This window comes from Simochromis diagramma, unplaced genomic scaffold, assembly GCF_900408965.1.
Source record: "Simochromis diagramma unplaced genomic scaffold, fSimDia1.1 OVJJ01000361.1, whole genome shotgun sequence".
Classification (NCBI taxonomy): Eukaryota; Metazoa; Chordata; class Actinopteri; order Cichliformes; family Cichlidae; genus Simochromis; species Simochromis diagramma.
In genome coordinates, this window is record NW_024386860.1 from 12,199,663 (window position 1) to 12,226,563 (window position 26,901).

A 26,901-nucleotide genomic window follows, 5' to 3' on the forward strand; every position below is an offset into this window, starting at 1 on the left:
TTTGTGCTGTGGTCCTCGTGTTCATCTTTGGTGATTCCTGCTGTTGTATCTTATCTACAATGTCAGGGTTTACTGGCTTTGCAGTGGTGCTGTTGATGACTTTTCCGCTGTTGTTTGCTCAGGAGACAGGTTAGTAAACAATTTTTAATTTTTTTTCTCTAAATTTTATTTTCTTGATAACGGATGGTGTCATCGCCAGAAAATCTATCTCAATAAAACCATACATGATACGTCATTTCTAATTATACTCCTACATTAAGCCAAGAAAATCATCTAAATATAAGAATATGTATGTAGAAATATCCGGGGCAGTATAACCTTGTTACAATCAAATGTGTGTTAATAACAGCTTGTAGTCTGACCATTAACCATACTTGAAAGTGAGGCTTAAAGGTTTTGGGAATAATAGAAAATGTTACAGTATGTGAAATATTTATTCTAATCTTTTCACTGACTTAATACCAAAGAAGCAAAAAAAAAGTGACCAGAACAAAGCGAGGAGTAACACCCCCCAAAAAACTCAGTGTCAATATGATATAATAGGCATTAAGGGGTTACAGAATGCAATGCACAGGTCAAATCTCCTTTTTTCACGTAATTAAAAGCAGTATCTTATCCATCAACCTCTTTTGACCAAGTTGACTTTAGTTTACACAACTTAGCAGTGTCTCCAGCCCAGTAAACCGAGACTCCAGCGTATAGCGGCTGACTGAATTTGGTTTGGACTTTGTGAAGGAGAATCATTTCTTCAGAAATGCCGTAGAATGACAGCGTACCGGCCCTGTGATCCAGGAACACCCCAATTTTGGGCATCTGAGAGCCTGAGAGTAAAGTTTTCATATTGTTATGTCTGAAATAGTAATTAAAGTCAAAACATCCTAATGCCCAAGACTTGTCGTTGTTTCCAAATCCACTCTCATCCCCAGTTCTGCTAATGTCCTTGTATGCAACAGCTACTAAAATTCCCCCACCGCTTCTCTCAACCTCCCAGTAACAACGTCCAGTCAGACTCTCTTTGCTGAGGCCTTGAAGCCAGTGAGTGAATCTGTCTGGGTGACAGTCATATATTTGCTTTTCTCTCATCACTGTTGCTTTTGTGTTGCCTTCAGATAATGATATCCACGGGTTGATAGTCTGGGGATCCAACGTGATTTTACGAGAATATTGTAGGAATTCTTCTCTTGTCTCTGGCTCTGGGATTGGCAGTAAAACATCCACTTCAGTCACTTTTAGTGAGATTTTTGGCCATTCCTCATTTAGAACATTTTCCAGCTTACCTCTGATCTCTGACAAAGCCTCTGTCACATGCTCAAAGTACAGGGGAGGATGGACATCTGAGCTGGGCAAGTCTGTGGACTCACTTAAATGTGACAGTGAAGGGTAATTAAGTAGAAACTGGATGTGGTCATCAGTATTTGAGAGCAGCTCTAGTTCCGCATCCTTCACCCACAACTCAGCAATTTCCTGGTCCAGTTTCTCCTTTAACTCTGTAACTCGATTAACTTCAGCTTTCTGCCGGAATCTGATTTGTTCATTTAAAGCAGAGCTCATTTTCTCAACAAGACAAACTAGTTCTGTGAAGATCTTTTTGCTGTCTTTCACTATTTTATCTGCAGAGAAATTGATGGCCTCAATCTCCTCCTGAAGAACTTTCAGATCTTTTTCTCTGTTCTGAATTCTCATCTGGATTTTTTCCCGACTCACCCCAAGCTTCATCTGCTTATGGTTTCTTTCTGCTTTAGCTGAGACTGTGTCGTGATTTTTGTGTTCATCAACAGAGCACAAAAAGCAGATGGCCTGCTGGTCAGTGCGACAAAAGATCTTCATCACCTCATCATGATGAGAGCAAAATTTCTCCTGTAGATTTTTTAGCGGTTCAACCAATTTGTGCTTTTCAAAGGCAGAGGATTCGTAGTGAGGCTGAAGGTGGAGCTCACAGTAGGAGATCCGGCACACCAAACACGACTTGAGGGCTTTCAGCTTTTTGTCAGTGCAGAAATCACAGGCTACATCTCCAGGCTTGACATAGCAGTGATCAGCTGGAGCAAACTGAAGTCTTGTTTTCTTCAGGGCTTCAACCAAATCAGCAAACATGGCACTTTTCACCAAGTCTGGCTTTGGTGCAAAGGTCTGTTTGCAGTGAGGGCAGCTGTAGCTTTTATTATGTTCCTCTTCAGTCCAGCGGCTTTCAATACAATTCATGCAGTAGCTGTGCCCACAGGGAATGGTCACTGGCTCCTTAAGTAAATCCAAACATATGGAACAGCAGAGCTTTTCTTGGTCTAGCTGCAACGCCATTTCACTTGATAATACATTTGAATATAACTCCGATAGGGAAAAGGGTGTGGTAGTCAGCTTACACAACATTCCAGTAAGAGGAGTGGTTTATTAGAAGAGGAAGTGTGCTTTGAGTCCCTATTTTCTCAGTGAAAGTTGCATGACCTCATAATTCTTTTTAGCGGTAGCAGAAAAAAAAAAATGTCTAGATATCAGGTATTTCAAAGATACAGTTTCACTTTTCTTGATTTATTTCTGTTAGAAAAAGTAAGCAATTCAAGGAAGAATGAAATATAACCACAATTTATCTGACAATTACTGATCTGTTATTTTGTTATGAAGAAAACCTAGACATCTAGTTTTTACTCTTGCTGTAAAAACATAAGCAATAATATTTTGATTAGTAATCCTTAAAACTGCAGATAGCAGTAGAAAAAAAAATGCACTGTTTGATCGACAAAGCACAGCAGTGAGTAAACTTCCAGGCAGCTGTCAGGAAATTCAACCTGCCACAACATGGGTGGTGTCGTTTTTGAGAGTGTCCTGACCTATAATGTCCTGATTATGAGAAGCAGTAGCTCTGGGGCTCACAAAAAGGCCCTTCATAGAGTTAATATACCTGCTCCGAACAATATCATAACATCCTGCTGTCTCTGGAAAATAACAAACATCATAAAAGACCCATCACACCCAGTTTACCATCTCTTTGAACAGCTCCCATTGGGCAGATGATATTTTAACACACACCAGTAGCACTGACTTTAAGTGACTCAAAAATGATTTGGGAATTCAATTTATTTTCATGAAGTGAGATATTAACACTGGGTTTTTTTTTATGTTCTAGATAATTTAGAAGTCCGCTACCTACAGAAGAGATTCACTCCGTCTATAGGCTCATCAGTCACACTAACTTGTGAGGCACATTACAACTTCGAATCGTGTGGTGTGGTGCATGTTGTGTGGCATGATGTCACCAGTGGAAGTGTTGAGCTAATTAACCCCAAAAAGTACTTCACAACAGTGAGTGAGACAATCTCTGAAGGGAAAAGACGCAGACTGGTTGTGACAGAGATCCTCAACGTGACACCAAAGGATGCTGGTACCTTTCAGTGCAAGGCTATGTGTACAGCAAGTGGAGAGACAGCCATGGGCCATTTTATCACTGTTGATGTCAAAGGTATTTTCATGATCAGAGTCACTAAATATGTCATTATTAATTTTGAACTTTGATTATAACAATCTACTCCTCAGTACGGCTTTGTATTTGAGGAGTTGAAATATTTGTAATTTTTTAACTTTGTGGGAAGGCGGGGAGATAAACTCAGTTTCTACCACATATGGATTTGATGTCTTATTCTGCTGTTCTGTCTGTTCTTTTACAGATCAGTGACTGAGGCAGCTGTTTTTTTTGGATGGATACTTTGATGAATATTGTTCAAAAAGCATTTCAAGAACACCTCTTTGCTCTGATTTGGCTGAATGAAGTAAATGGATCAAACATATTTTTCACCATTTTTTTTATATCACAGCAACAAATGATTTTTTTTTTTTTTACAAATTTAATGTTTCATCATAGAGTATAACTGCTTCAGTTGCATATTAAAGATTTATCGTATCACTACGACTCCTCTGTCTGTAATCTCTTTAATATACAGTAGTAGTAGTCCCAAAGCAGCTACTTTTTATTTCTGTGTCATTTAGAATAGGGGAGGCTAATATTATAATACAAATCAATTTTACTTTGTATATATTAGGTTGTATTTTACTAGTGCTGTGAATTTTGGACTAATCTAAGGGAACATTAAAAATACATTGAGAAAGAATAAAGAAATATGTTGCTAAACTGACCTAAGTAAATGCAGTTCTTTCTGGATATCAGATTCTGTCATCATTGTCAGAATAATTTGGTGTGGAAACTGAAATTAAACAAAACGCAGTTTGGACGAACAAATTAATAACAATCAAGCGTTAAAATTGCAGCTGGAAGCCATGCTGTGCACACATGCTGAAAGTGAAAGCAGAGAAGGAAAGAAACCCAGGCTGCTGCAATGTGGAGAGATTCAGTGGAACAAACAGACCTTTAAGTACGTGCTGGTTTGACTGTGTCGGTGCAGTAGCTGGTTGCAAAAAAGGTGTGAAAAGCCACAGCAACCATCACCAGGTTAAAAAAAAATATCAAGGTTGGAACTTGCCTCTATCTCTCAGACCACAATGTCATCATCCAAATTCATACTCACCTATTTATTTATTTTTTAAAACCACACACTAGAGAGCACTTAGCCACGGCAGAAATAATTAACCTGAATTGGGATATATGATGATTAATAAATCATAAAGAAAGAAAATGTAATAAAAAAATAAAACTCAACAATACAAATAATCCCCACAAAATATAGCAGAAATACTAATAAAACATTAATTTCTCCAACAGAATTAGTTAGTTGTATTTATTTGACTGATCAAAATCATTCATCATATTTTATTTAATGATTGTAAAAAAAAAACCATAACCTAGAATGAACTGGTACGAGCATCTTTAACTGTCTTGGCACTTTCATTTCTCGCTTTACTAGTAGAAAGCTCGAAGAAGCCAAACCACGGGACAGGAAACTGTATCAACTGCATTGTACTGCTTTGAAGTCAGTCTTAAAGCAGCGTGCATGGTCAGATTAAATAGGGCACCTCGCTTAACATATCACCGGATCTCACTAATCACATTTTTCAACATTTTTAAGGGTGACTGAGCTCTTAATTCATGAAAAAATTTGTTACGTAGAACTGAAGCAAATGGCAATTTCTCAGGAATGAGACTAATTTTAATTTCGTTACATTTTTGGTAACCACAACTTTTCTTCCAGAACCACAGAAAACATTTTCAGAATCAGAATATTACATTGTGTTAATTAATGACACAATCTTCATGATTGTAATCTAGTACTAGTCCAGCTTTACTAGTTAGCAAATTATGAAATTACTGTCATGAAAATGCATATTTGTTCATGTTTAAAAACATACATGAAATGTTTAAACAATATAGCCCACTTTACTAGCTCAATATATTACAAGATTGAATTATGTTTTAATATAAATATTTATTATTTTAATCTTTACCCACATCCCATTCACTCAAATAATTGTCATTTTGGATTATTTTATTTGACTACATTAAATTTTACAGGGATTTATGCAATTTTGATACTCACTGTGATTTCTAAAGCCGCCCAAAATCTTTTACTTTCACCACTGGGTAACATATAAAATCTGAAAATGGTAATTTCATATCTGTGACATGAAACACTGTGATGCCAATAAATCGCACTGTGTCAAACACCAAATTACATTTCTGTTTTGAGAGGCATAACAAATCTTTAATGTGTTCTAAACTGGGAAAGTCAGTGGGCGACACAGCTGCTGAACAGGAAGCCACATTTAGTGCATGTTGCAAGTAGCTTGACAGGCCCTAAACCGATTCACCACAGTGGTCTTTTTTAGCAGAATGTACAGTACGATGAAGACAAACACACATGAATGCAAAACTTAACTAAACTGCATTCACGTATAAAAGCTCTTATATTTGTTGTTAAATCGAAACAACGGCAAACATGTTGATCTTGGGAGCAGCTTATGGTATTGTAGTAAGGGCAGTTATCTTTTAGGCCTTTGTGTGTCACAGTTGAGAACTTTGATAGCTTTGTGCTCATACTGCTTACAGGTGTTTATGCTTCAAAAGACCTTTTCCAGTGCGATCAATGTAAATTTTTTATCAACTAAATTGTTTAATATGGAGTCCTCGAAATGGGTACAAGGAAGAAAAAATAAAATAAAATAATTTTCCTGTCATTAAGTTTTTGTTATTGTGTTTTCTCCATTAAATAGATTTTTAATTTATGCATTTTTAGTAGCCCGTGTTACTGTTAGTCTTTGAATTGATTGCTACTCAGAAATCAAAGGAAATAAAACGTCTTCACAATAAATATTTAGATTCGAAGGTTGTTCACACACTTGCTCATCTAGTTTTTCATATAGACTGAAATGTCTTAATCTACAAGTTGAAAAACATTACAGAATAATAATTTATAATTCATAGATAATTGAATTATCTATTTTGTATTTATGCTTTGGGCAATGTGGATGTCTTAGATTTTGGCATCCTAGCAGCCTTAAAAGGTTTCTTCTCTGTTTCTATACAATGAACATTCAGTGACATCTGCCAGGGAAGACGTTTTCATTTAATCGTCTGAAGGAGAGATAGTTAAGATAGTTTAGAAAAAAAGGCTCAAATTTAGCATGTTTATTCTTAAACGTGGAAATATCCATACATCCACCACAGGGATTCATGGCCCATAAAATGTGAACCTCAAACAGAATGAGAGGCTTTGCTTTTTCATCCTCAACAATTTTTTAAAATTTCACATCAAAAAGTGGGAAATTATAAAACACAGATTACCATGTCCTCTCACAGTATATGTGGGAAAATAATAAAATACATTTATTTAAAAAAATACATTTTTAAATGATGACTTGAACTCAATATTAGGGAATGAAGGGCAAGAAAGTCATAATTCTATTAGCAATCATATTACTGGTTTATATTTAAAGTGTTTCTCAGAACGGTATCACAAACTGTGAACGTTTAAACAACCATGTTTAATGCCTTTTCTTTCCCCTGAAAAAAATCCAATCAAATCCCTTTAGATGTTGGCAGCAGAGCTTTTCTGGGAGCCTTCCTCAGGTGGTTTGGTCAGCAGATAGCAGGAGTACATACTGCTAAGTTACCTTGATGGCCCAATTTCCATTCTGGTAAAGTTTTGGCACATATTTCCCTCAACTTTTACTGTCCAGTTTTTACCTGACATTTCAGTGCTATGTTTTGCAAAACCTCTGTAGATCTGTGAGACGACAAACGCAAAGTTCAGCTCTCTGGTTTCATAAATTTGCTCTGCAGGAACACTCTGGGTACACAAAGTCCCTCCTTCTTGTTGACAGTCTCTCTAAGAACATAGTCATTAGAAACGCACTTGAAGCCCGTCTTCTCAAACAGCTCAGCCAGGAACTCTGAGGGCAGTTATAAAAAAGAAAGAAAAAGGTTTAGAGATTTTCTGATGTGTCATAAAAAGATGAAATGCATAAATTGAGCCTTCTCTACTTGAAAAGGTTATCTCAACAATGAGTGACCAAGGAAGGAAAGGTCAATGTTCTTGCATATGAATGTGCTGATATTCTGAAATAAAATAAAAGGTGTGAAGCCTCAATTCACACATTTCTAAACCGGTAATATATATATATATATATCTCTAATTATAGAGATAAGCTAAGTTAGTATCAACAAAAAATAACTTCCTTAAAATAAACTACTGACCTTTAGAGAAAAAGTAGGACCTAGTTCCATCTTGCCGTACATAGAAGTTCTCTCCCAGCTTATTTCCGGGTTTAAATCGGAGCATGGCATGGTCATAAAGTCCGTAGTCCCTGAAGAGGATAAATCCCCCAGGCTTCAAAACCTTAAGATCACATGCAAATCACATTAAACTATTTCAATCTGACTAATGTGGCACATTAAAAGCATATCTAGAAATTAACCACCAAATACATCATCAGATTAAAGGCTTCTTTCAATCAAACATTTCGTTTTATCCACATTATGAGTACAGAAAGCAAGTGCTTGTGTAGTTCCAGTAGGAGAGAACTCTCCCACCTATCATTTCATTTAAACTTTACAAGCTGTTGGGAGTACAGACTTATACTAAATCTATCCACACGCCATCTCTGCTCTCACCCTGCTAATGTTCTCCAAAACCAGCTTCATTTTGTCAGGATGGACAGCTGACAGGACGAAGATGAGTGTGATGACATCCACACTGCTTTCTGGCACATTTTCCATCAGGTCATCTTTAGTTAAATCACACTGGAAGGCACAACAGCGGTCCGGGCAGTACAGAGGGTTTTGCTGTTAACACAAAGAAAACAAAGGAAAGAATGTTATTTACAAAATTCTGTGTTTTTTTCCTTTTTGTTGATTCCAAGATTCTCAGGTTAAAATGTCTGAATCCATTGAATGTAAAGTAGTATTACAGCTTCACTAATAGAGCTTACTCTGACAAATTCAACAGCTCGTGGTGAGAAGTCACAGGCATAAACAAAGATGTTGAGGTCATCCTCGAGCAGAGGGAAGATGCAGTTTCCAACACCACAGCCTGCCTCCAGCAGCACCAACTTCTGGGACTCAAACTGCAAGCCAGATGGGACAAAGATAAATTAAAAATTGCCACAAAAACAAGGTATTAGTCTACTCATGTCTCTCAACTCAGCTCAATAATTTTTAATAGTGAAACTCCAAAAACTCACTTAAAAACTTTTACAATATCCTTTATGCTAAATTACTATTGAAAGTTGCAAGCTTTTAACTGACCTCTAAATATCAGCTCTAGAGAAAAGCATTCACTTTTTTAGGTGGTAATTAAGTAAAATCAGAAACTACACAGCTGATAATGTCAAGTCATGTCCTGTGAAGCCTCAATTTTCCTTTAGGGTGTCCATTGTACACATTAAAATCAGTACATTTTTTATCTATTTCACACAATACCAACTGCATGTCAGTCATACAACTCAAATATTTCAAAACATACAGATGTTATGTTTAATATCCTGTAAAAGAACCTCCTCTGGTGTGGTCTGTTGTAAATATTTCCTCACCTCTCGGCATGCCTTGAGCTCTTCAAATTCCCTGGTGGTCCAGTGTCTATCCTTGAAGAAATTCGTTGTGTTTCTTTTGTAAAACAAGTCCCAGTTTTTCTGCGCTTCTTTCTCCAGCTTCATCTGTTTGAAGTCAGACACCAGAGCCCGCTCACCGTTCAGTCTTTCCTGCTCCCCCAGAGTTAAAACCCTGGCAGTGGGGGTGTTCGCTTGGTCTTTCGACTCCTCTTCTTTTCCAGGATGTGTACAGTTAATATCACCACTCAAAACCCCACTTTCTGACAATGCCATGATAAACTGCCACAAAGTGTCTCCACGTTCTGTTTATACTCGTTTATGAAAAATAGACTTTTCAAACATGCTAACCCCAATTAACTGATTTAGAGTTTTATTTTAAAACAAATTTGAGGGTAGCCATACTTTTTCCACATTTAATGCATCCATGTTGTCCGTTAACTAAATGATGTCGTGTGGTCTTTACTACTTAATTCCGTTTCTCATCGAGTGGCGCGTTTTCTATAATTACTCGTTACTGACTAAATTAAAGCACTGAAAACATTTTCATAGGTTATTATGTAGTGAAATGCGTTGTTTTTTTTTTTTTGAAAAATCTTTTACTTTAATGAAAACAGGTGACGTTGCTAACACAGCCCACTTTCGGCGATATTTGAGAGCCGGACCAAAAGCGGAAAAGGCGTGGCCACGTGATGTTTTGCTAACTGTTAGCCACAGCAAGCTAACTTTGTGTTGTAGTTGGCATCTTATTTTGATCCTGCTCAACTTGCCAGATTGCTCTCGGCTCTTCGTTGGATTTGACCTAAATGCGAGTTTTAGTAACCATTAAACCAACGGAGCCATGAACGGGAGCACGAATCCGCTGCTGGACAAAGAGGAGCATGTTTTGAAGCTCGGAGAAAGCTTTGAGAAGAGGCCAAAGTCTTCCTTTCACACCATCAGATGTAAGTGTGACAGACTGCGCGATGTGTTAAATAAAACTTTGGCACCATACAAAGCGCACTGTTAGATTACTGTTGTGTCAGACTCTCTTTCTCACATGGACGGAGAGGCTGTGTTTTACACAGTCTGTGTATGGGTAATTATATGGAGAAAACAATATAAGTAAGTATTTGTTGCAAATGGTGTGGCAGCATTATACACTGAATTTTATCGTTTTACTCCCCATTCTCAGGTTTTAAATCTGGGTTCGTCGGCTCATAATTTTTCAATATTTGTTTAAGAGACTTAATAAAATGTCTGTGTATTTGGAATTACCTACATACAATGTCTCCTAAAGCACCTGATTAAATTATCTGTTGCATCTCCTTTTCAGATGACTTCAAACCAGCATCGATTGACACAAGCTGTGAGGGAGAGCTTCAAGTTGGGAAAGGAGATGAAGTTACCATAACACTACCTCATATTCCAGTAAGACTGCATGATGTGCACTTCTTTCTGTAAATTAAGCAAATAATAAAACAAATTCCATTCTTCTAGCAAATTCATCGCCCTTAAATACTAACTGAATTGGTACTACCAGGAAGTGTGGCACTTGCATGTTAGATGAATATCTGTTCACATTCTGTACTGTACAAAAGTTTATAAATACCTTTTCATTTCATTTTTCTTCCAAGCTATGAGACTTTCTTGTAGTTTTTTTTAAGTTGGTTTGAGCAATACTTTTCCAGGCTTCGTCAAGGTCTTTTTGATTGTTCTTTTGCTTGTTTTTTGTTTTTTGTTTTTTTAAACACTGGCGGCATTTTTTTGCTCCTTTCAGTCCAGTCCTTGTATCTGACCATTTCCAGAGGTAATTTGTTTCTAGCATTGCTAGTATTTTATGCCAGTCAATTTATAACAGATTGCCTGGCATAAAATACCATAACATTTGCACCAATCAGGTGATTCCCAAATAGCTATTAGGTGTATACTTGGCATATCTCAGCATGGTTTGCAGGGAGTCCTTAGACAAATTGGTTGAAAAGTGAACATTTAGAAGATAAAAGAATAAGTGGTAGGCCCAATAAAACCCCAAAAAACTACAATCTACATCAGATGAACAAAATCTGAAAGTCGTGTCCTTAAGAACAAGTTGTGGAATGACCTGGACCTCAACGTTATTGAAGCAGTGTGAGATTATTTTGACAGAACAAAACAAAAGGCAGCCAACATCCAAAAAGAGCTTTGAATGTCCTTCCTTTCCTGGAGGCCACTTGAAGAAATTACAAGAAAGCTTACTTAAGAGAGTTCCGGCTGTGTTGAGGAATAACAGTGGTCATACCAAATACTGATTTTTTTTTTCAAGCTTGTTTGATTGTACAAAGTCTGTTTTTACCTTAGATACTACATTTGTATTTATGTTTGCACATTTAGAAATCCAGTATCGAGGGTAAAAACAGACTTTGTACAATCAAAGCAATTCAAACTGAAGTCAGTGAGTCAGTCACACCAGGAATAAGCACTGTATAATGATACCTTCTTCCACTGTTTTAATGTAATAGGGTCTGGCAAAATTAGCCAAGACTGTCCATATTTAGTTCTTACATTTTCTTTTTTTTCTTTCAGGGCTCTACCCCTCCCATGACAGTATTCAAAGGAAACAAGCGGCCATACCAGAAGGACTGTGTGCTCATCATTAACCACGACACTGGGGAGTTTGTACTGGAGAAACTGAGCAGCAGCATCCAGGTCAAGAAAACTAGGTGAGATATCAGTGATTACAAAATTAAGGTTATTGAAGTGGGAAGTTCAGGCTGGCTTCTATGTTACTCTTAAATAAATCCAGGTGAAATCACATCTGTTGTGTGTGTGTCTTACAGGGCAGAGGGCAGCAGTAAGATCCAGGCCCGGATTGAGCAGCAGTCACTTCGGTCCAGCCAGCCCACCTCTCAGTTTAGGGCCCCCACTAAACCCGGGGCTGGGATCAAAACCTCTCCTTCCCCATCTAAGGACAACCCCTCCCCAGAGCCTCAGCTCGATGACATCAAGAGAGGTAAGGAAGGTGATACACGGCCACAGCTCATAATAGAAGAGATGGTTTTCCTGGCATAACTATAGTTTGTGATTAACATCACAAATAACATATTCTATATTAAACATATGCTACGTGACACACTTAAGTATCACATAGTTCTAAATAAATGTAAGGACATTACAGTTTGTTATAAAGAATTTTTCAGTAAATGCTGAATATCTTTGTGTTAACTGTAGCGATTCTCTGCTGTTCTTAACAGAGCTGCGAGCAGAGGTGGAGGTGATAGAGCAGATGAGCAGCAGCGGCAGCAGCAGCTCCTCCGACTCGGGCAGCGCCTCAGGTAGCGGCGATGACAGCAGCAGCAGTGATGGAGAGCTCGAGACCCCCCGACCCCTCAGCCAGACGTCACCCAGCCGCCACCCCATGGCCAACGGAGGACCTGACCGGCAGCAGGGGAACAACCAGCTCATGAACACACTCCGTGAGTACCTTTGGGTTATACTTAGACTTGGTCAGGTCAAGAGATGGAATTTATGCATGCGTGCATTCGTTTTCTGTGCTGCTGCTAATCTTGCTCATTCACTGCCAGTGACTCTGTGCTACCACACTGCCTTTTTGGTATTATGGTCATTTATCTTCTGCTCCCCACAGGAAATGACCTTCAGCTCAGCGAGTCAGGCAGTGACAGCGATGACGACTGAGCTCTGCTGGTCAGTCTCTCTGTCCACACTCCTCCTCCTTTCTGCCTGGTTGACTTGTTTCTTTGCTGTGATAGCTGACCCCAGCTGTGTAGGTTGGTTTGACTACATATATTTTTTTAAATTTGCTTTAGTATATCCTGAAAGCTGGCCAGCCTGGAACTTAAGAGTGTATTTTTTATTAGATGTATATCTTGTTTTGTATAGCGAAACTGGAGACAAAGAGAAAAATTCTTCAGAGGTTTGGAAGATTATATATTAGAGTGCACATACATATTTTCTGTACTTAGAGCAGCTAGTTTTATTTACTTGTATCATTAATATTTTTTATTTCAGTTTTGTGTATGGTTTGGCAAGCAAGATTTTCTGTAGCTGTACGATCATCGCTGTAATATTTGTTTTTTGTTTTCATTTTGCTAAGAGTACAAAAATAGCAGAATTGCACAGATGATCTGCAAATAGCAACAAAGCAAAGAAAACAAATGCCGCAGGTATTTTGTCATCCACTAAGTTTTTGAGGTCATTGTGGAACATGATGCAGAATCAGTATCAGTTGCTGATGCTAACTTTAGTTTGCTGTTTGCTGGTCATTTTTTTTAAGTAGCAACACTACACTCACTAGATGTCACCTTTTAGCAGGTTGAGATTGTGGTTTGCTTATCTACGCTCATGGAAAATTAACAGGGCAACATGCTGCATGTTGTTTTAAAGCTCCAATTAGTTTGTTTTATGTCCACAAGGGGGCAGAAAAGAGTCAACAACGAGCAGAAACTCAGATTGCTGGTATGAATAACATGTAAGTAAGCTATAGAATGTAAGTCTAGTGTTGTAGCTCTCTTTTGAATTCAACTGCCACCACCCCCCAAAAATGTCAAACTAATTAGCTGCTCAACTTTCCTCACCAGCTGCGTTTTACTTCCACTGTCTACTCTGTGGTGCCAGACACACAAGCTTTTATTTTTCTAAGCTTATTTATATGAAACAGTAGTTACAAACGCACGTGTTTGCTTTTTTTTTTCTGATGGTCAGAGGAAAATGCAGACTTTAATCCTCCAGTCGGTCTGTGAGGCCATAACTGACAAGTTAATCATATTTGAAAGGAGACGGGTGCATCGGGGTTGGCTTCTACAAAATTTCTGTCAAGATTAAAATACTGAAATAAAATCAAAGAACCAAATTAAACTCGCTTAGAGGGGGAAACTAATTTGCCCCAGAAGCATGCAATGTGTTAATCATCACTTTCAAGTTTGTTGTATCAGCTATGTATCATTTGCAAACAGAGAACATTTTATTTTTTTGCTCCAGTATTTTCATATAAAACCTATACCATTGTACCATTCCACGCTTTAAAGCATTCTAGCTTGGAAAAAATAAGTGAATGTGTCATTTTCTGAAAATGCCAAAGAGTTGAAATGCCCCTCGTCATGTGCAAGATGTACAGGAATGTTCGCAGTGTAACGCCTTTTCCATGCATTGACTGCAGCTCTGAAATGTTTCCAGGCATCGCCTGCAGTGGTTGTATGTGACAATGAAAATCTCTCAGTCGGTCAAACCACAAGTTAAACAGACTTTAACTGGTCAGATCCCTGTTGCACTGTGGTTGTGTGTGCATAGAGCTGGTAATATTAATTTTCTATCATGCTTCCTGCACCCTCTGAACAGGTGCCACCCATTGTATAAACTAAACATAGTGTTTCCAGTAGTTAGAACACAAACAGATCTCTTACTGTGTCCTAAATGTGTGAAAATCACTTAACGACACCAGTGTGTAATTGTACTTTTAATTTTTTTCTGTAGTTTATGTGTAATTGTGATTTGTATCAGTGATTTTCTTCCAAGTTCTGCTAGAGACTGTGAAGATCCTGTTTGTGATTATGAATGCAGTATAACAAGCCACAGTGTAGAGAAAACCGAGGAGTTTTATTACAGAATGATTAGACTTAAAGGTCACAGTATTTGTTGTTAAAGAAATTTTGACGAATGCAAAATTTTAGGATGAAACGCCAGATGATTGTCATTTTTGAAACTGGTAACAAGTTTTGGGTCATATTTAAAGGAAATTTCCATCAAAATAATTAAATAGTTACTCTAAGATTAACATTAGATGTACTTTATTATAATTAGTGTGAAATTTGAGATTGTAAGGGTCTATTTTAATCAATACAGCTGTCTGCAGAGACCCGCTTTATGTGACCCAAAGCGTCTTTTTAGGTCTATTTTCTATTTTTTAAGCCTATTTTCTTCTGTTTAACGCTTGCAACCACAGTAATGTGTGTGGCCCATATACCATACTGTGGTTCAGGACCGAGGCTCTGACATACTACTTTTTCAAAACCTTTTTGTGCGACTGCATTCATTTGCAGAGGAAGAAACGAGTGTATTCAAATAATCCAGCTGCCCCTTACATACGCATCACTCTGTACAGACGGCTTAAAACTGAACTTTCATTTACTTAAAAACCACATTTAATATAAGGAACAACTACAGGGATTTTCTGAATCCCATGTACACGCATACAGATGCTGTTAAGCCTCTTCTCAGGACTGTGTGGGAGTGGATGGACCATGCTCCATCGACTCCAGCCACCACACTCACATTTTGCACCTTTTAATGTTGAACAAACTTTGAAACAGCTGACCTCATGTAATTCCCAGCATAGCACTATCCCATATACAACCTCAGCAGTACAAGGCTTGCAAACTGAAAACATCAACAAGGAGTAGAAAACGCGTGTAACTGGCATCCCAGTACTTGCATCATTTATTCAAAAAGATGTGTCAGCTACCAAAAGAGAGTAAATTTGCTCTAGTTTTCTGCTATCCTGTACTCCTGAAATGAGAGATTTTACGAGTGGGTGTGCAGCATCAACATTTTGATGTTTGACATTGACTCATAGCTACGTTCATTTTATGGGCAGTGTTCTAAACTGAAGCTAGTCTTTTCTTCATTAACTCACATAACAAAGCAGACATGATTGTGAGTTATAAGACTGTCATACTGTGCAGTACTAGGAAGAGTTACAGTAGCAGGTGAAATGTAAGTATTTCTTCTTGAACAGGGGGGAAAATTCACTATCTTCCATGTGTCAGTGTTTTGTTTCTCCACCCGGGCCAGACTGCAGTCATTTTTTTTCTGCTTTTGAACATTGCTTGAAGTGAAAGAGGGTGGCGAATTGTCAAAGCGAGTGAAACCACTGAAACAGGTGGACACACGTCTAATCCCCTAAAACCTGTACAACCCTGGAGACTCAGTTTTGCTGTTGAATGAACTCTAATGTATTTGGTGCTTTTAGTCCTTATGTTTTATTTTAGAGATGTGTTCATGTGAAATATGTTTGTATAAATTTGAAGTGTATTAAAGCTGTGCAAATGTATTTAAAATAGTTTTACATCTTTTTTTTTTCCTTTCAAGATTTGTGTCTTTTATCTTTAGTGGAGATAAATCTAAGGAGCCACAGATAAACATCCAAGTATGAAATCAGCTTTACTTCATTTTTTTTAAACACTGGCTTCTTTGGGGATTTGAACTAGCAGCCGTAATCTCGATTTTTCTCCAGCACTACATAGAGGAAGGACGACAGTCAAAAATGAACTTCGAGAAAAGATTATATTGCTGGTCTTAAATAATTATCGTCAAGTGAAACATATGCTTACACGAACACCTTCAGTTTACTAACCACTACAACCTGTACACTGAGCATAATACAATACAGTACTTAATCCCTGCGATGGTGCAACAGCTGAGTCACATTTGGGCATTTCTCTTCAAACAGTAACAAAAAATACACAACAAATACATAAATAGCTTTTGTTTCCCTTTAAATCATTTATAACACAATTATATTCATGATTCTGGCTCTTGCTACAACATTTCATTTGACTGATATATAAATTAACATCAACAACAAATAATAACAATAATATTAATAATTAGAACAATAATTATATAAAAGCTTGTCTGTCTTTCATATAAATCTGGCTAGCTTACAGTATGAAATGATGGAATAGAGATGATAAGTTCAGTTTTGATATGATGAATCAGAGTTTCTCTTTGACTTTGAATCTCACTATTCCAAATGAAGATGCTCTGTTGTTCACTTTAATGTGTTTGCGAGAGAAACTCAGTCGCCATGTTGGCTCTAAGAGGAGTCCGCTGGCCCCAGACTGTTCCCTGAGGGTCCATGGCAACATGCCGTAGTTCCTGTAATTCGTGAGTTGTAAAATCTCCAAATGCCACTTAAGTTGTCGCTTGAGATTTTAGTTTTTATTCTCCAAAACTGCAATTGGTGGCGACTGGTGTAGTAACAGTGTGACAAAGAGGCATGAGGAAGTCAGAAATCGAACGCTCCGTGATCAGACGATCATCTGAGTTTCCCTTCAGTCCGTCACCATTGGTTGGATCGCTGGCATCTAAGTCACGACAGCGTACTTCCTTGTGAAGTTATGGACCCTGAGTACCTTGTTGCATCTTATCTGTCAACTTGAGACCCTTTAGTGTCTTCCCAAACTCTTCTTTGCTAGTTTGGACCCTTAGTTTTAGTTCAGATGACCCTCCCTAATTCAGTCCCCTTCCCCCAGCTCATAGGGGTCACCGTCCAGGGCATGCTGTGGGTTTGATGCACCGTCCCTGGAACATCACCAGGTTGGCGGGGCAGTGGCAGCCGGCCACGCACGGCTTACGGCACGGTCCGATCTCATTCCAGTTGTCACAGGTTTTGGTGCAGCCTGGACCACAGGTGTCGTACACTGCGTCGTGTTTACACTGGGTGGCTGATGAGAGGAAGAAAAGGTAGAAAGAGGGGAAAAAGTTAGGACTTGATTATGTCAATGTGAGCAGATTCTCAGCAGCTTCTCATTGGAATTAGCTGTTTCTCATGCACTCATACCAAACCCAATGCATACTGTTCATTTTATCAAGGTTGAACGATAATATCACGCAAAAGAGGGAATTTAAGCATACATAAGGTAAATCCTTTTCTACTTCTCTAAAAGGGAGTACTATGAACTGGAATGGCAGCTGCAGTAAGTGTCAGGTTTGCTCAGAAGTGAGCAGAATTTTCTTTAAACAAAAAACAAAAAGCCAAATCTGGTGTCATTAAGACTGGCTCTAATAGTCAAGAGCACCTCTCAGAAGGCTCTGCGATTTATGAGTGTTGCCACTCACCCATACAAGCAGCTTCGGGTTTCCAAAGGACGGGCACACCTTCCCTCTCACAGGCTCTGCTGTAGGCGATGAAGGTCTCGCAGTAACAGTTTTTATGGACTGGACACTCACACATGTCCGTCACACACGACCTACAGAGGGCAGAATTTGGTTTTGTTTAAGATTAAGTTCCCGTAATGAAAAAAGATTTTACCGAAAGCCTCATACAAGTATGGTTATGGTAGGACAGAGAAATGGATACGTGTGACAAGCTACAGTGTTTGGCACTTTAACAATTAAGTTGTCACTTGAGATTTCTCCTCACCTGTAAAAAGACCCGAAGTCCACCACACTGTGGCACTTACTAAAAAGCCACGATTTTATCTTCTGGCACTCCCGGTGAGCCCTGAACTTGACTTTAACGCTGCCGGGGCACAGGAATGAAGTCGGCCTGCGAGGCAGGTGATGTTTGGTGCAAACCTCATTTCCCTCGACCCTCCATGACTCTGCGAACTCGTCCACGTCAAACTTGAACTGCCCGTCACCGCCCATGGTATCGTCACGCTTGTGGCCATTGTAGTTGCCGCAAAGGCCGCAGAGGCGCCCACGCAGATGAGGAGCAGCTACAACCTCCACAAAACTGTCACCATCCCATGTGATCTCCAGACCTGCAGAAAAAGGTGGAGGTTAGAAACAAAATCTTTATTATTTGTAACCATCTCTTGTAAAAGAATGATTTCAAATTATCAACTAATTTTTCAGATATGTGGTTTTCATCTGCAAAGTTTGCGCTGTTATTCTTAAAGCTGCTTTAATTTTGGACAAAAAATTCATAATAACCTTTCTGCATATTTTATTTGAGTGGCATGAGAGGGCAGAAGACTCCTGCGCTTCTGCTGACGCTTAACAGAAGGCCACACACAGGTACAGTCAGACCAAATCAGGTGAAAGGTCAACACAGAATGTTAAATAGACGATCATACATGGAAAACCAGGCTCCACTCACTGAGCCATGCCATATTTTATCAAGAACTCTCCAATGATTAATTCACCTTCAGCTGAGACCACAAATAGAGGTCAATATTTCCTGATTTAAAACTTGGATCAGAAAGACGTATACTGACCTGCAATGGTGGTGAGTTTGAGCAGGTATCCATCCAGGTCTACATGGACCCCAGGACCATGGTAGGGCAGGGCGATGCGAGTACCATTCTTCCGTACCGTTAAGTGCTGGTGCAGGCTGAGGATCAAACTGCCCAGCCTCACCTCGACAGACTGGGTCCAGGAGAAGGAGCGAGTCCTCCGGGCGTGATTCTTCACCAACACCTAAAATCAAAGTAATGAGATTAAAAGCCAATAAAACAGGACAACTCAGGATCTATTGAGGTCTCAGAAGTCCTGATGTCTTTATAAAATTTCACCTTCTTTTGGTTTCTAATGTGTGAAAAAAGTCAGCAGAGCGGTCAGCAGAGATGAGCAGTTTCCCAATTTTTTCATCCCATTCTGAGTACACATTTTATCAAATCCTAGTGTATTCCAAATTCCATCAATAACATACTATAATACAGCTTAACCCAGCCTAACTTTCAGGTATTTCACTCCTTTTGAAAATTATATTTGACCAGTGATGGCAAAAGAAAACCATCAAAAAAGTTCCATCATTATACTGTAACATTTTGACTGTATTTATTTTTTTGTTGTAAGTTGGTAAGATAAATGAATAATTGAATAACAGGACATCCAGCATGCACATCAACATAACAAATATAAAATAAAGATTAATACGCTCTGTAATAAGGCCTGCGGCCTGAAAAGTACAGCATGCTTATGATATAAGATGGGGAAATATGGTTTGTTTTCCTCCAGCATTACCATGAAATTGCACACTACTTAAAATTACCAACCCAATATCTAAATTTACTTACAATATAATTATTTATTTGTTTCCTGTATATACACTCAAATTCCATTTAATTACAGAGGAAGTATGCCCTCAGTTGTGGGCTATATTATGAAGTGATACCCTTCCATTTTACCGTGAAGCTCGAGTCTGGGCTGTTGAGGTTGATGTTATTCCCAGGCCCTCCAGAGGGAATGCTACCACAATCACGAGTCAGAACATACTGACAAGTTCCCTGAAAGTTAAAGGTCCTGCCGTCAAAGGTGTTGTAGTGAGGGTCGCCAAAGACTGTACACACGCCTGGCTCTGAAGTAGGACAAAGAAAAAGAAAGCTCTTGATGTGTTTAAACAAAAAAATAGAAAGAAGTCAAAGAAAGCAAATGCCTTTTTTAACCTCAGTGACCTAAAACATGAACTTTGGAACAGCAGTAGGTCCCTGGACAGCAAGAGGCAACCCAAAGTTAAGCACTTTATAAAAAAGGATACATGTTGAAATCTGACAGCTAAAAGCGGAAAAATAATTTACGATAAATGCTGAAATATGTGGCACTAATGTGACTCACTGTGGTAATACATCTGCCTGACCAGCTAAATCTAAACTCTATATTATACACAAGTGGGGTTTATGGAGTATTTGTAGTCCTGAAATAGAACATTTTGGGGGATTTTTTTGCTGCAATTTGAAGCCAAAAGCTAAAGTAAAATCACCCAAAGGGTAAACCACAGTCTGGACTGAAGTTCACGGGGAATACTCAAGTGAACTGCAGAGGCCAGACTGAGATTTTATTTTTTATTGCTCATAAAAAGAACAATTCATAGGTTCTGACGTATAATTAGCTTTCTAAACATTCAGTATCAATAACTCTGATTCTTGTGCAGCCACAAACAAAATATATATATATATATAAATATATTTGAGATATTTTAAGACTTTGATGGGCTCAAATTAAAGGGTTTCCCTAGATATATAGATTAGAAGACACTGCAGTGAGAATCCCACAAATCACTGTGTGGAGGGAGAAGGATACGGGTGGAGAAGGACTTACTCACTTTCAGTGCAAACTGGGCAGCAGCCAGTTCTGTTCAGGATTTTATTCTGCAAGAGAACAGACACAGAAACACTGGATTAGATAACTGACAGAGGAATTAAGGGAAGATGACAAGAAGACTGAATGTGGAAAGGAAACTTGTTTTGACAGAATGTGGAGCAGTGTCACGAGCAAAGCATAGACACATGGATTAAAAACCTAAAAGAAAATTACAATAAGAAAAAACTGTTATGCTTCTGACAAGCTTTGCAGTTTACAAATTTCAACTGAATTGTACACGAATCAGAATGTCCAGGAAAAAAGCCTCTTTTAATAAATGTTTCTAAAAACCATTAACATTTTTGCCCTTGTTAAACTTTCTTCTACTAATTAAAGTCAGATTATTCCTAGTTTTCTGTATTTGGGAGAAAAAGAAGATCAGAGTTTTGTAAATGCAAGAAAACTAACAAAGTAAAATAAAAATAAATAAAAACAGTAAAATAAATCAGAATCAGAATACTTTATTAATCCCGAAGGAAATTGTAGGTTACAGCAAGCAGCATGCTAATGGCGCACGCGCTCTTACAAAGGAACCTTCTGACCAAACTTTACACAAACATCACATTGGGAAGAAAAATAGTAGCTGGAGTTGATTCCTGATGGACCCCTGTTATTGAACGTAGGTCTGCCACATAAAATACAGTATTACAATGTGTGACTTGTGTGTAATATGATGACTATTACTAATAATCTCTCATAATATTTTAACTTGTTCTTTTTCCTCTAATTTAAAGTCTTGTTTCCACACAGTTGAGAACCAAGTACTGGTGGTCAAACGACATATATTTCCCATTTTTGTTGGTAGAGATTATCAACAGTTCTAATTTTGTGCTGTCATTCAAGCAGAGGTAACAGAAGTTACATGAAAGATGGCGATACAGGAAAAGTTCACGTTTTGACAAGTTCACAGCAACACCAGGAAGGTTTCAGAGACACACATACTCCAACTTCAACCGCTGAACTTTGTCTGTGTAACAGGACCCTCTGTGTGTGTGTGTGTGTGTGTGTGTGTGTGTGTGTGTTCGCTGTATGTTTCAACTTCCATCAAAAGTGCAGATCAGAGGGCTCTTTCACACACCTAGTTTTTTTTGCCTCAGGGAAGCCCTTTTTTACACACACACACACACACACACACACACACACACACACACACACACACACACACACACACACACACACACGTAATTCTATCTTTGTGAGGACCTTCCCTAATACAATGCCTTCCTTGCCCCTTAAAACTACCTTAACCAGCCTAACTAAATGTTTTAACCCCAGCCCCTACCCCTGTTAACCACCCTTTGAGTCTAGACTAACCAAATACCCTCCCTTTTGAAAAATGACTCCTCTCCCAAGGTCTAAAACTGGAACCAGTCCTCACAAATAGACATATAAACGTATACGCAGTCTTTTTCCCCTGTCTTCCAGACATACACAAACACACACACACACACACACACACCACTCATCTGTCATCTCATAAAGAAGTTCTCTGTACCCTCAATCCAGACTCCAGAGTCCTAACCTCGGCACAAAGGGCACTCTCTCTCTTTGAAGAGGGCTGCCTTTTGACAGACTGATGACACAAACAAGCACACGCACACACACACACTCATTCAGGCACACACAGTGTCAGAGATTGGTTTTCAGGGGCCTAAATATAGGGAACCTCTTCTTTGCTGTCACTCAAATGCCACACAGACAAAAGGCTGTTCGGAGACACACTGTCTCCAAATGGGACCCACACGCTCTGCCGACCTGCTGCTGACCGCAGGATGATGGCATGGGAAAGAGTATGCGTGAGTGTATGTGTGTGTGTTTTGAAGGTGATGTGGACTGTAATGACCTCTGTGAGAGTGATAAGCCACACTAGATTACATTTACTAATATCTTTTCATATCAAGAATAGTGCAAATGTCAGATTTTTCATTGTTATTAAATTGTGGGACAGATTGTTTAAAACACCTGCCTACAAATCAAACCTGACTTTCTATTTTCATAAGAGAAACATTGCAACAATTTTATTGCAATAAGAATTTAATAAATCCACAAATTATGCTTAATATCAACATATTTTTTACAAGAAATGATGTTTACTTTATGTAAAGAGCAGAAAAGTCAACCCAAGGGGTTAGTGGTAACCTCTCCACTGGTCCTGAAGTGTCCGATTTCACTCACTGATATCAACCTCACAATGCAGCACACACGTGTTATCCGATATCGTGCTATATATTCCCCACTGAAAATCTGTTTACATCCTTTTGCATTCTTTTACATACAACTACATGCATCTGGGTAACTTTTTCCTGTGTCACTTCTTTCATGTTGTTTTTTCTTATACAGCTCTCAAAAAATTATGTCACATACTGTCTCAATGTTGTGTCAATGCTCTAAAAAGTGCATTGATATGTTAAGAATAGAGACTGTAACTGTATATAAAAGATGGCCACTGTGAAATCACTTACTAGTTAGGAAAGTGCCGGATTTAACCCATTAAAACCGACTGGAGCATCTGTGCTCCCATAGGTTTTAGGTTAAACTTTTAGGTCAAACTACCATAACTCTTACACCATTTGTGCAATCACAAAATTTCAGTGGTTTCTGAAAGCAGAAACTGTTCTTTTCAGTGATATAAAAGTCATTACAGTAATCCCAAGCAAGGCCCACATTCAGTACTTAGCAAATAACACAGAAAACAGGAAAAAGAAAAAGAAAACAACAAAAAAGAACCCAAAGATCAAAAGAAAACAGATAAAAAGGCCTGTTTTCTGTTGAGCTCTTTCTCTTTCTCCCCTCACTCTGTCTTCTCTCAACCAACCTTCGTCTTTGCGGGGCAGTACTTGAGAAAATCGCCGAGTCTGTGCTTTCAGGAAGTTTTAGAATTCTTTCAATTGAGCATAAAGTTAAAGAGTTACGGGAGTTACAGATGTTTTAAAAAAAACGCTGTAAAACACCTGTGTGACACCAGCGATGGAAACAGAAATACAATACACATTCATATGGCAGCAACTTGCCAATCTCCCTCTGTGGTTTCCTTTTTTTCTCCTTTTTGATGAGTATGTCATCAAAACCTCTACATCATTTTGCAATCGGTAAGACTAGAAACTTGTGACTGAGACCATAGAGGAATCAGAAAAGTGTTTTCTAGGATCACAGATCAAGGAAGCAGCAGGGTCATTTTCTTACAAACATTTCAACAATTTGGCTTTTTTTAGCAACCAGAAAAGTCGCCCCCTGCAGGCCACTAAAAAGAATGGTTGCTGTATTCACTGCACTTTTTCAACATTGAAGCTACAGTCCTTAAAAACTATTTGCCCTCTTCCACATTTAAAGTGACTTATAAAACTGCTTTTTCTCTGGAGACAAAACTGAATGTGGACCACCAACAGCACTGTGCCTTTTCTGACCGCAAACAACAGGTGAGGGCTCGTTGTAACCACTGGAAGCGTGTGAACTTAGACCAACATTGACACCGGCTTTGACTGCGTGACGGCCACCGGCATGCCAGGAATCCACTCCATCACGAAACGCACGACAGATAACCTCAAAGCGACCTCTGCAACAGGTGAACGCACCATAGACCCTTCTCTTGCCAGCAGTTCCCCGAGTTCCCAGCTAATGCCACATTTCAGCTGTGTTACAGTGCACTAATTGAGACCTCTTTATGCAACAGGCTGTGTTACTCTTTGATATACCCTTATAGTTATTTTGCTTATTTCTTGCATATGTCATGTAAAAAAGGGGATACATTTTTACATGACATGTTCAATGTTTTGATTCAAGCTGATACTCTACACCTGCATTTTTAGGTGAACCTGTTGAAATTGAGAGTCGGCTATGGCAGCACTGCCGATAAATCTTGACAGTATTGTCATTTTGAGGCGTTACGCATGTGAAATGAGAATCATGAAGTTAGTCATGGGCTGTAAAGTATGAGTGTGAGACAGGTCAGATGGAGAAAAGGAAAGCAGATAAAGTGGAGTGACAAAGACAGGGTTGTTGTAGGTTAAACCACCAGGGGTATGAGGTATTTTTGTTTGTGCCACCAAATCTCCACCCACCCCATCACCTTTGGATGACTGACTGCTCCCAGCCTTCACTAGAGATTGCAGTGTTTTTTGCAAACATTATAGTCCAAGAAATTAAAAAGACAAATACACAGTCGAAAAGCAGCTAGGGTAACATAACAGCACATAACACACCGCTATAAATAAATGTAATCCATTGATCAACTGGTGTCACTCACCGAGGGGCAGCTGGTGATTGGTACACACTGTTTGGGCTGACACTCAATGCTGCCTTTAACGCAAGTACAGAGAGTACAGTTAACTGATGACCACATGTCGCCTTCCTGCAAAGGAAAAAAGACACAATAGGGTTAGAACAACATCCATCAAGACGTAAAGGCACTTATCATTCCAACAATACCCAAGAATACAGCTACGTATATCTATACGTTCATCCTTTGCTGTTGTAGTCTTTCTGATCACTCAGAGTGCTTTAAGCCACTACTTTACCAATTCTTGCACATGGAACTTTAGTCACATTTTAGCTACCATGCATTCACACCTACAGCCTCTATAGAATCACCAATGTATCTAACGTGCATGTCTTCAGACCTGTGAGAAGTCTGAGTATGCAGAGGAGGGTCACACAGGAAACATGCTCCACACAGAAAGGTCTCAGCCACCAAAAAGATTTTAACAAGGAGGCAACAGAGCTAACCGTTACCATCATCCCACTCCATAATCCATCCATCCATCCATCCATCCATCCATCCATCCATCTATCCATCTATCTTGCTCTTACCCTGTAGATCTTGTTCCGGACTCTGCAGTACTTCACCTCCTCCACCTTTACATAGGACAGACACTCCTCACAGCAGTGGCTGCCTTGGCAAGTTCCCTGCCGCGAGCAGCGTTTCTTGCACACTACAGTGGAATTCTAGAAAGATTATTTGTATTAGGATTTTTTAAATTTACTAACTGACCATTGCTTTGTTTAATGAAGCCTTTGCTATTCAGGCTGATACCTGGCAGGTGCAGGTGGTACAGTTGTCGTGTATAAAGGAGGTGCCATTGTCATAGACCTGACTGTAGAACAGACAGCTTCCCAAAGAGAGATCGAACACCTTCCTCTGACCTGGAGGAAAGACAGAGTCATGTAGAGAAAAATGGGGATTAAAAACAGAATTGATTTGGAGGTATTTAAATAAAATTCTGACTGCTTCAGACATCCATGAGTGCAAAACAAAAAAATTCCCCTGCAAGATATGACTAAAGTTATGAAATTAAAATTAATGGAGGCTGAGGATAAAAAAGATATTTAGGGTTATTAGGAGCAGCATTAACCCCCACTCTAAGGAGATTACATGTTTCATTGCCTATCTATGCTTCTGGCCACAGCTGTGTAATGTCTGCCACCTCATTTTAACAGGAGTTATGTTTTTGTGGTGTTGCCCATCACTATAATCCCCATCATTGAATTTCCCAGTCTTTACCGACACATCTGGGACAACACTGTCCAGGCGGGGTGTGGGTGAGCTGAGAGGGGCAAGAAAGGACGGGACACACCTCCCTCGTGCAGAGAGTTCGGCCTCCCTGAAACAAAAACAAAATAACAGCAGAATTAACCTTTGAATGAAACACATTTAGTTAACTTTCCTAGGAAGGTGATTTGTTTAATTTTGTTGTCAATCTTTCAGTGTTTCATGCATCACCAGAAAAGGGTGTGTGTGGTTGAATGTGTGACTTCATATTACCTTTGCAAACTACTCACATCTGACTTATGAAATATGCTTAGATATTTGGTACAAAGCCTTCATCAGTGTAAAGTCTGGATATTTTGGTTCAGTTTTATTAGCACAAGAGCCGAGTTAGTACACAGCTAATGTTTGAACCTAGTTACCCGCAGAATCAATAACTGGTTTTCTGTCCCTGAATTCTTTTCACAGAGGCCAATAACAATTAGACAACAACAACAACAAATAGATAACTGTCTTTAGCCCCCATAAAATAAGACTTCATACACCGCCATATTTCTCTACTTGATGGCTACAAAAGTACATTTTAAAACCCAGAAAATCCATCCATCCATCTTCTTAACATTTGTCCAGTTCAGTGTCACAGGTGGTCTGGA

The 26,901-nt window shown here is 38.9% G+C and overlaps 4 protein-coding genes across 4 annotated transcripts in view; 1 reads left to right on the top strand and 3 right to left on the bottom strand.

The window, feature by feature from the left end:
- Window positions 1-2,472, bottom strand: LOC120732783 (tripartite motif-containing protein 16-like). Its single transcript, XM_040030601.1, has one exon. The coding sequence runs from the start codon at window positions 2,365-2,367 to the stop codon at window positions 613-615; it is 1,755 nt and encodes a 584-aa protein (XP_039886535.1). The 5' UTR covers window positions 2,368-2,472; the 3' UTR covers window positions 1-612.
- A 4,081-nt stretch (window positions 2,473-6,553) lies between these two features.
- mettl6 (methyltransferase like 6) lies at window positions 6,554-9,535 on the bottom strand. Its single transcript, XM_040030603.1, has 5 exons — window positions 8,971-9,535; window positions 8,371-8,505; window positions 8,054-8,224; window positions 7,637-7,778; window positions 6,554-7,332 (listed from the first exon to the last, which is right to left on the bottom strand). The coding sequence occupies exons 1-5, from the start codon at window positions 9,259-9,261 to the stop codon at window positions 7,190-7,192; spliced, it is 882 nt and encodes a 293-aa protein (XP_039886537.1). The 5' UTR covers window positions 9,262-9,535; the 3' UTR covers window positions 6,554-7,189.
- Window positions 9,536-9,661: 126 nt separating this feature from the next.
- On the top strand, window positions 9,662-16,009 carry eaf1 (ELL associated factor 1). Its single transcript, XM_040030604.1, has 6 exons — window positions 9,662-9,929; window positions 10,301-10,395; window positions 11,530-11,666; window positions 11,784-11,956; window positions 12,198-12,419; window positions 12,590-16,009. Exons 1-6 carry the CDS (start codon window positions 9,827-9,829, stop codon window positions 12,637-12,639), a joined length of 780 nt encoding a protein of 259 aa, XP_039886538.1. The 5' UTR covers window positions 9,662-9,826; the 3' UTR covers window positions 12,640-16,009.
- Window positions 16,010-16,223: 214 nt separating this feature from the next.
- Window positions 16,224-26,901, bottom strand: part of bmper (BMP binding endothelial regulator) — a 32,955-nt gene continuing 22,277 nt past the window's right edge. Inside the window, exons 8-17 of the mRNA XM_040030600.1 lie at window positions 26,264-26,363; window positions 25,796-25,905; window positions 25,573-25,707; window positions 25,010-25,114; window positions 20,729-20,774; window positions 19,815-19,984; window positions 18,903-19,104; window positions 18,104-18,446; window positions 17,800-17,930; window positions 16,224-17,405 (exon numbers count right to left, since the gene is read on the bottom strand). Coding sequence (XP_039886534.1) covers window positions 17,224-17,405; window positions 17,800-17,930; window positions 18,104-18,446; window positions 18,903-19,104; window positions 19,815-19,984; window positions 20,729-20,774; window positions 25,010-25,114; window positions 25,573-25,707; window positions 25,796-25,905; window positions 26,264-26,363 — 1,524 coding nt within the window. The 3' untranslated portion in view covers window positions 16,224-17,223. The remainder of the gene's footprint in view (window positions 17,406-17,799; window positions 17,931-18,103; window positions 18,447-18,902; window positions 19,105-19,814; window positions 19,985-20,728; window positions 20,775-25,009; window positions 25,115-25,572; window positions 25,708-25,795; window positions 25,906-26,263; window positions 26,364-26,901) is intronic.

What these genes read in the sequence shown, in the direction of transcription:
- LOC120732783 (XM_040030601.1), bottom strand. Translation starts at nt 2,367, where the DNA reads ATGTTGTGTAAGCTGACTACCACACCCTTTTCCCTATCGGAGTTATAT.
- mettl6 (XM_040030603.1), bottom strand. Translation starts at nt 9,261, where the DNA reads ATGGCATTGTCAGAAAGTGGGGTTTTGAGTGGTGATATTAACTGTACA. An exon ending in AGCTCAAGGCATGCCGAGAG is followed by an intron (nt 8,506 to 8,970) that starts GTGAGGAAATAT and finishes TCTGGCTTGCAG; the next exon opens with TTTGAGTCCCAGAAGTTGGT. An exon ending in TTTTGGAGAACATTAGCAGG is followed by an intron (nt 7,779 to 8,053) that starts GTGAGAGCAGAG and finishes TGTGATCTTAAG; the next exon opens with GTTTTGAAGCCTGGGGGATT.
- eaf1 (XM_040030604.1), top strand. Translation starts at nt 9,827, where the DNA reads ATGAACGGGAGCACGAATCCGCTGCTGGACAAAGAGGAGCATGTTTTG. An exon ending in TTCCTTTCACACCATCAGAT is followed by an intron (nt 9,930 to 10,300) that starts GTAAGTGTGACA and finishes TCTCCTTTTCAG; the next exon opens with ATGACTTCAAACCAGCATCG. An exon ending in GCTCGATGACATCAAGAGAG is followed by an intron (nt 11,957 to 12,197) that starts GTAAGGAAGGTG and finishes TGTTCTTAACAG; the next exon opens with AGCTGCGAGCAGAGGTGGAG.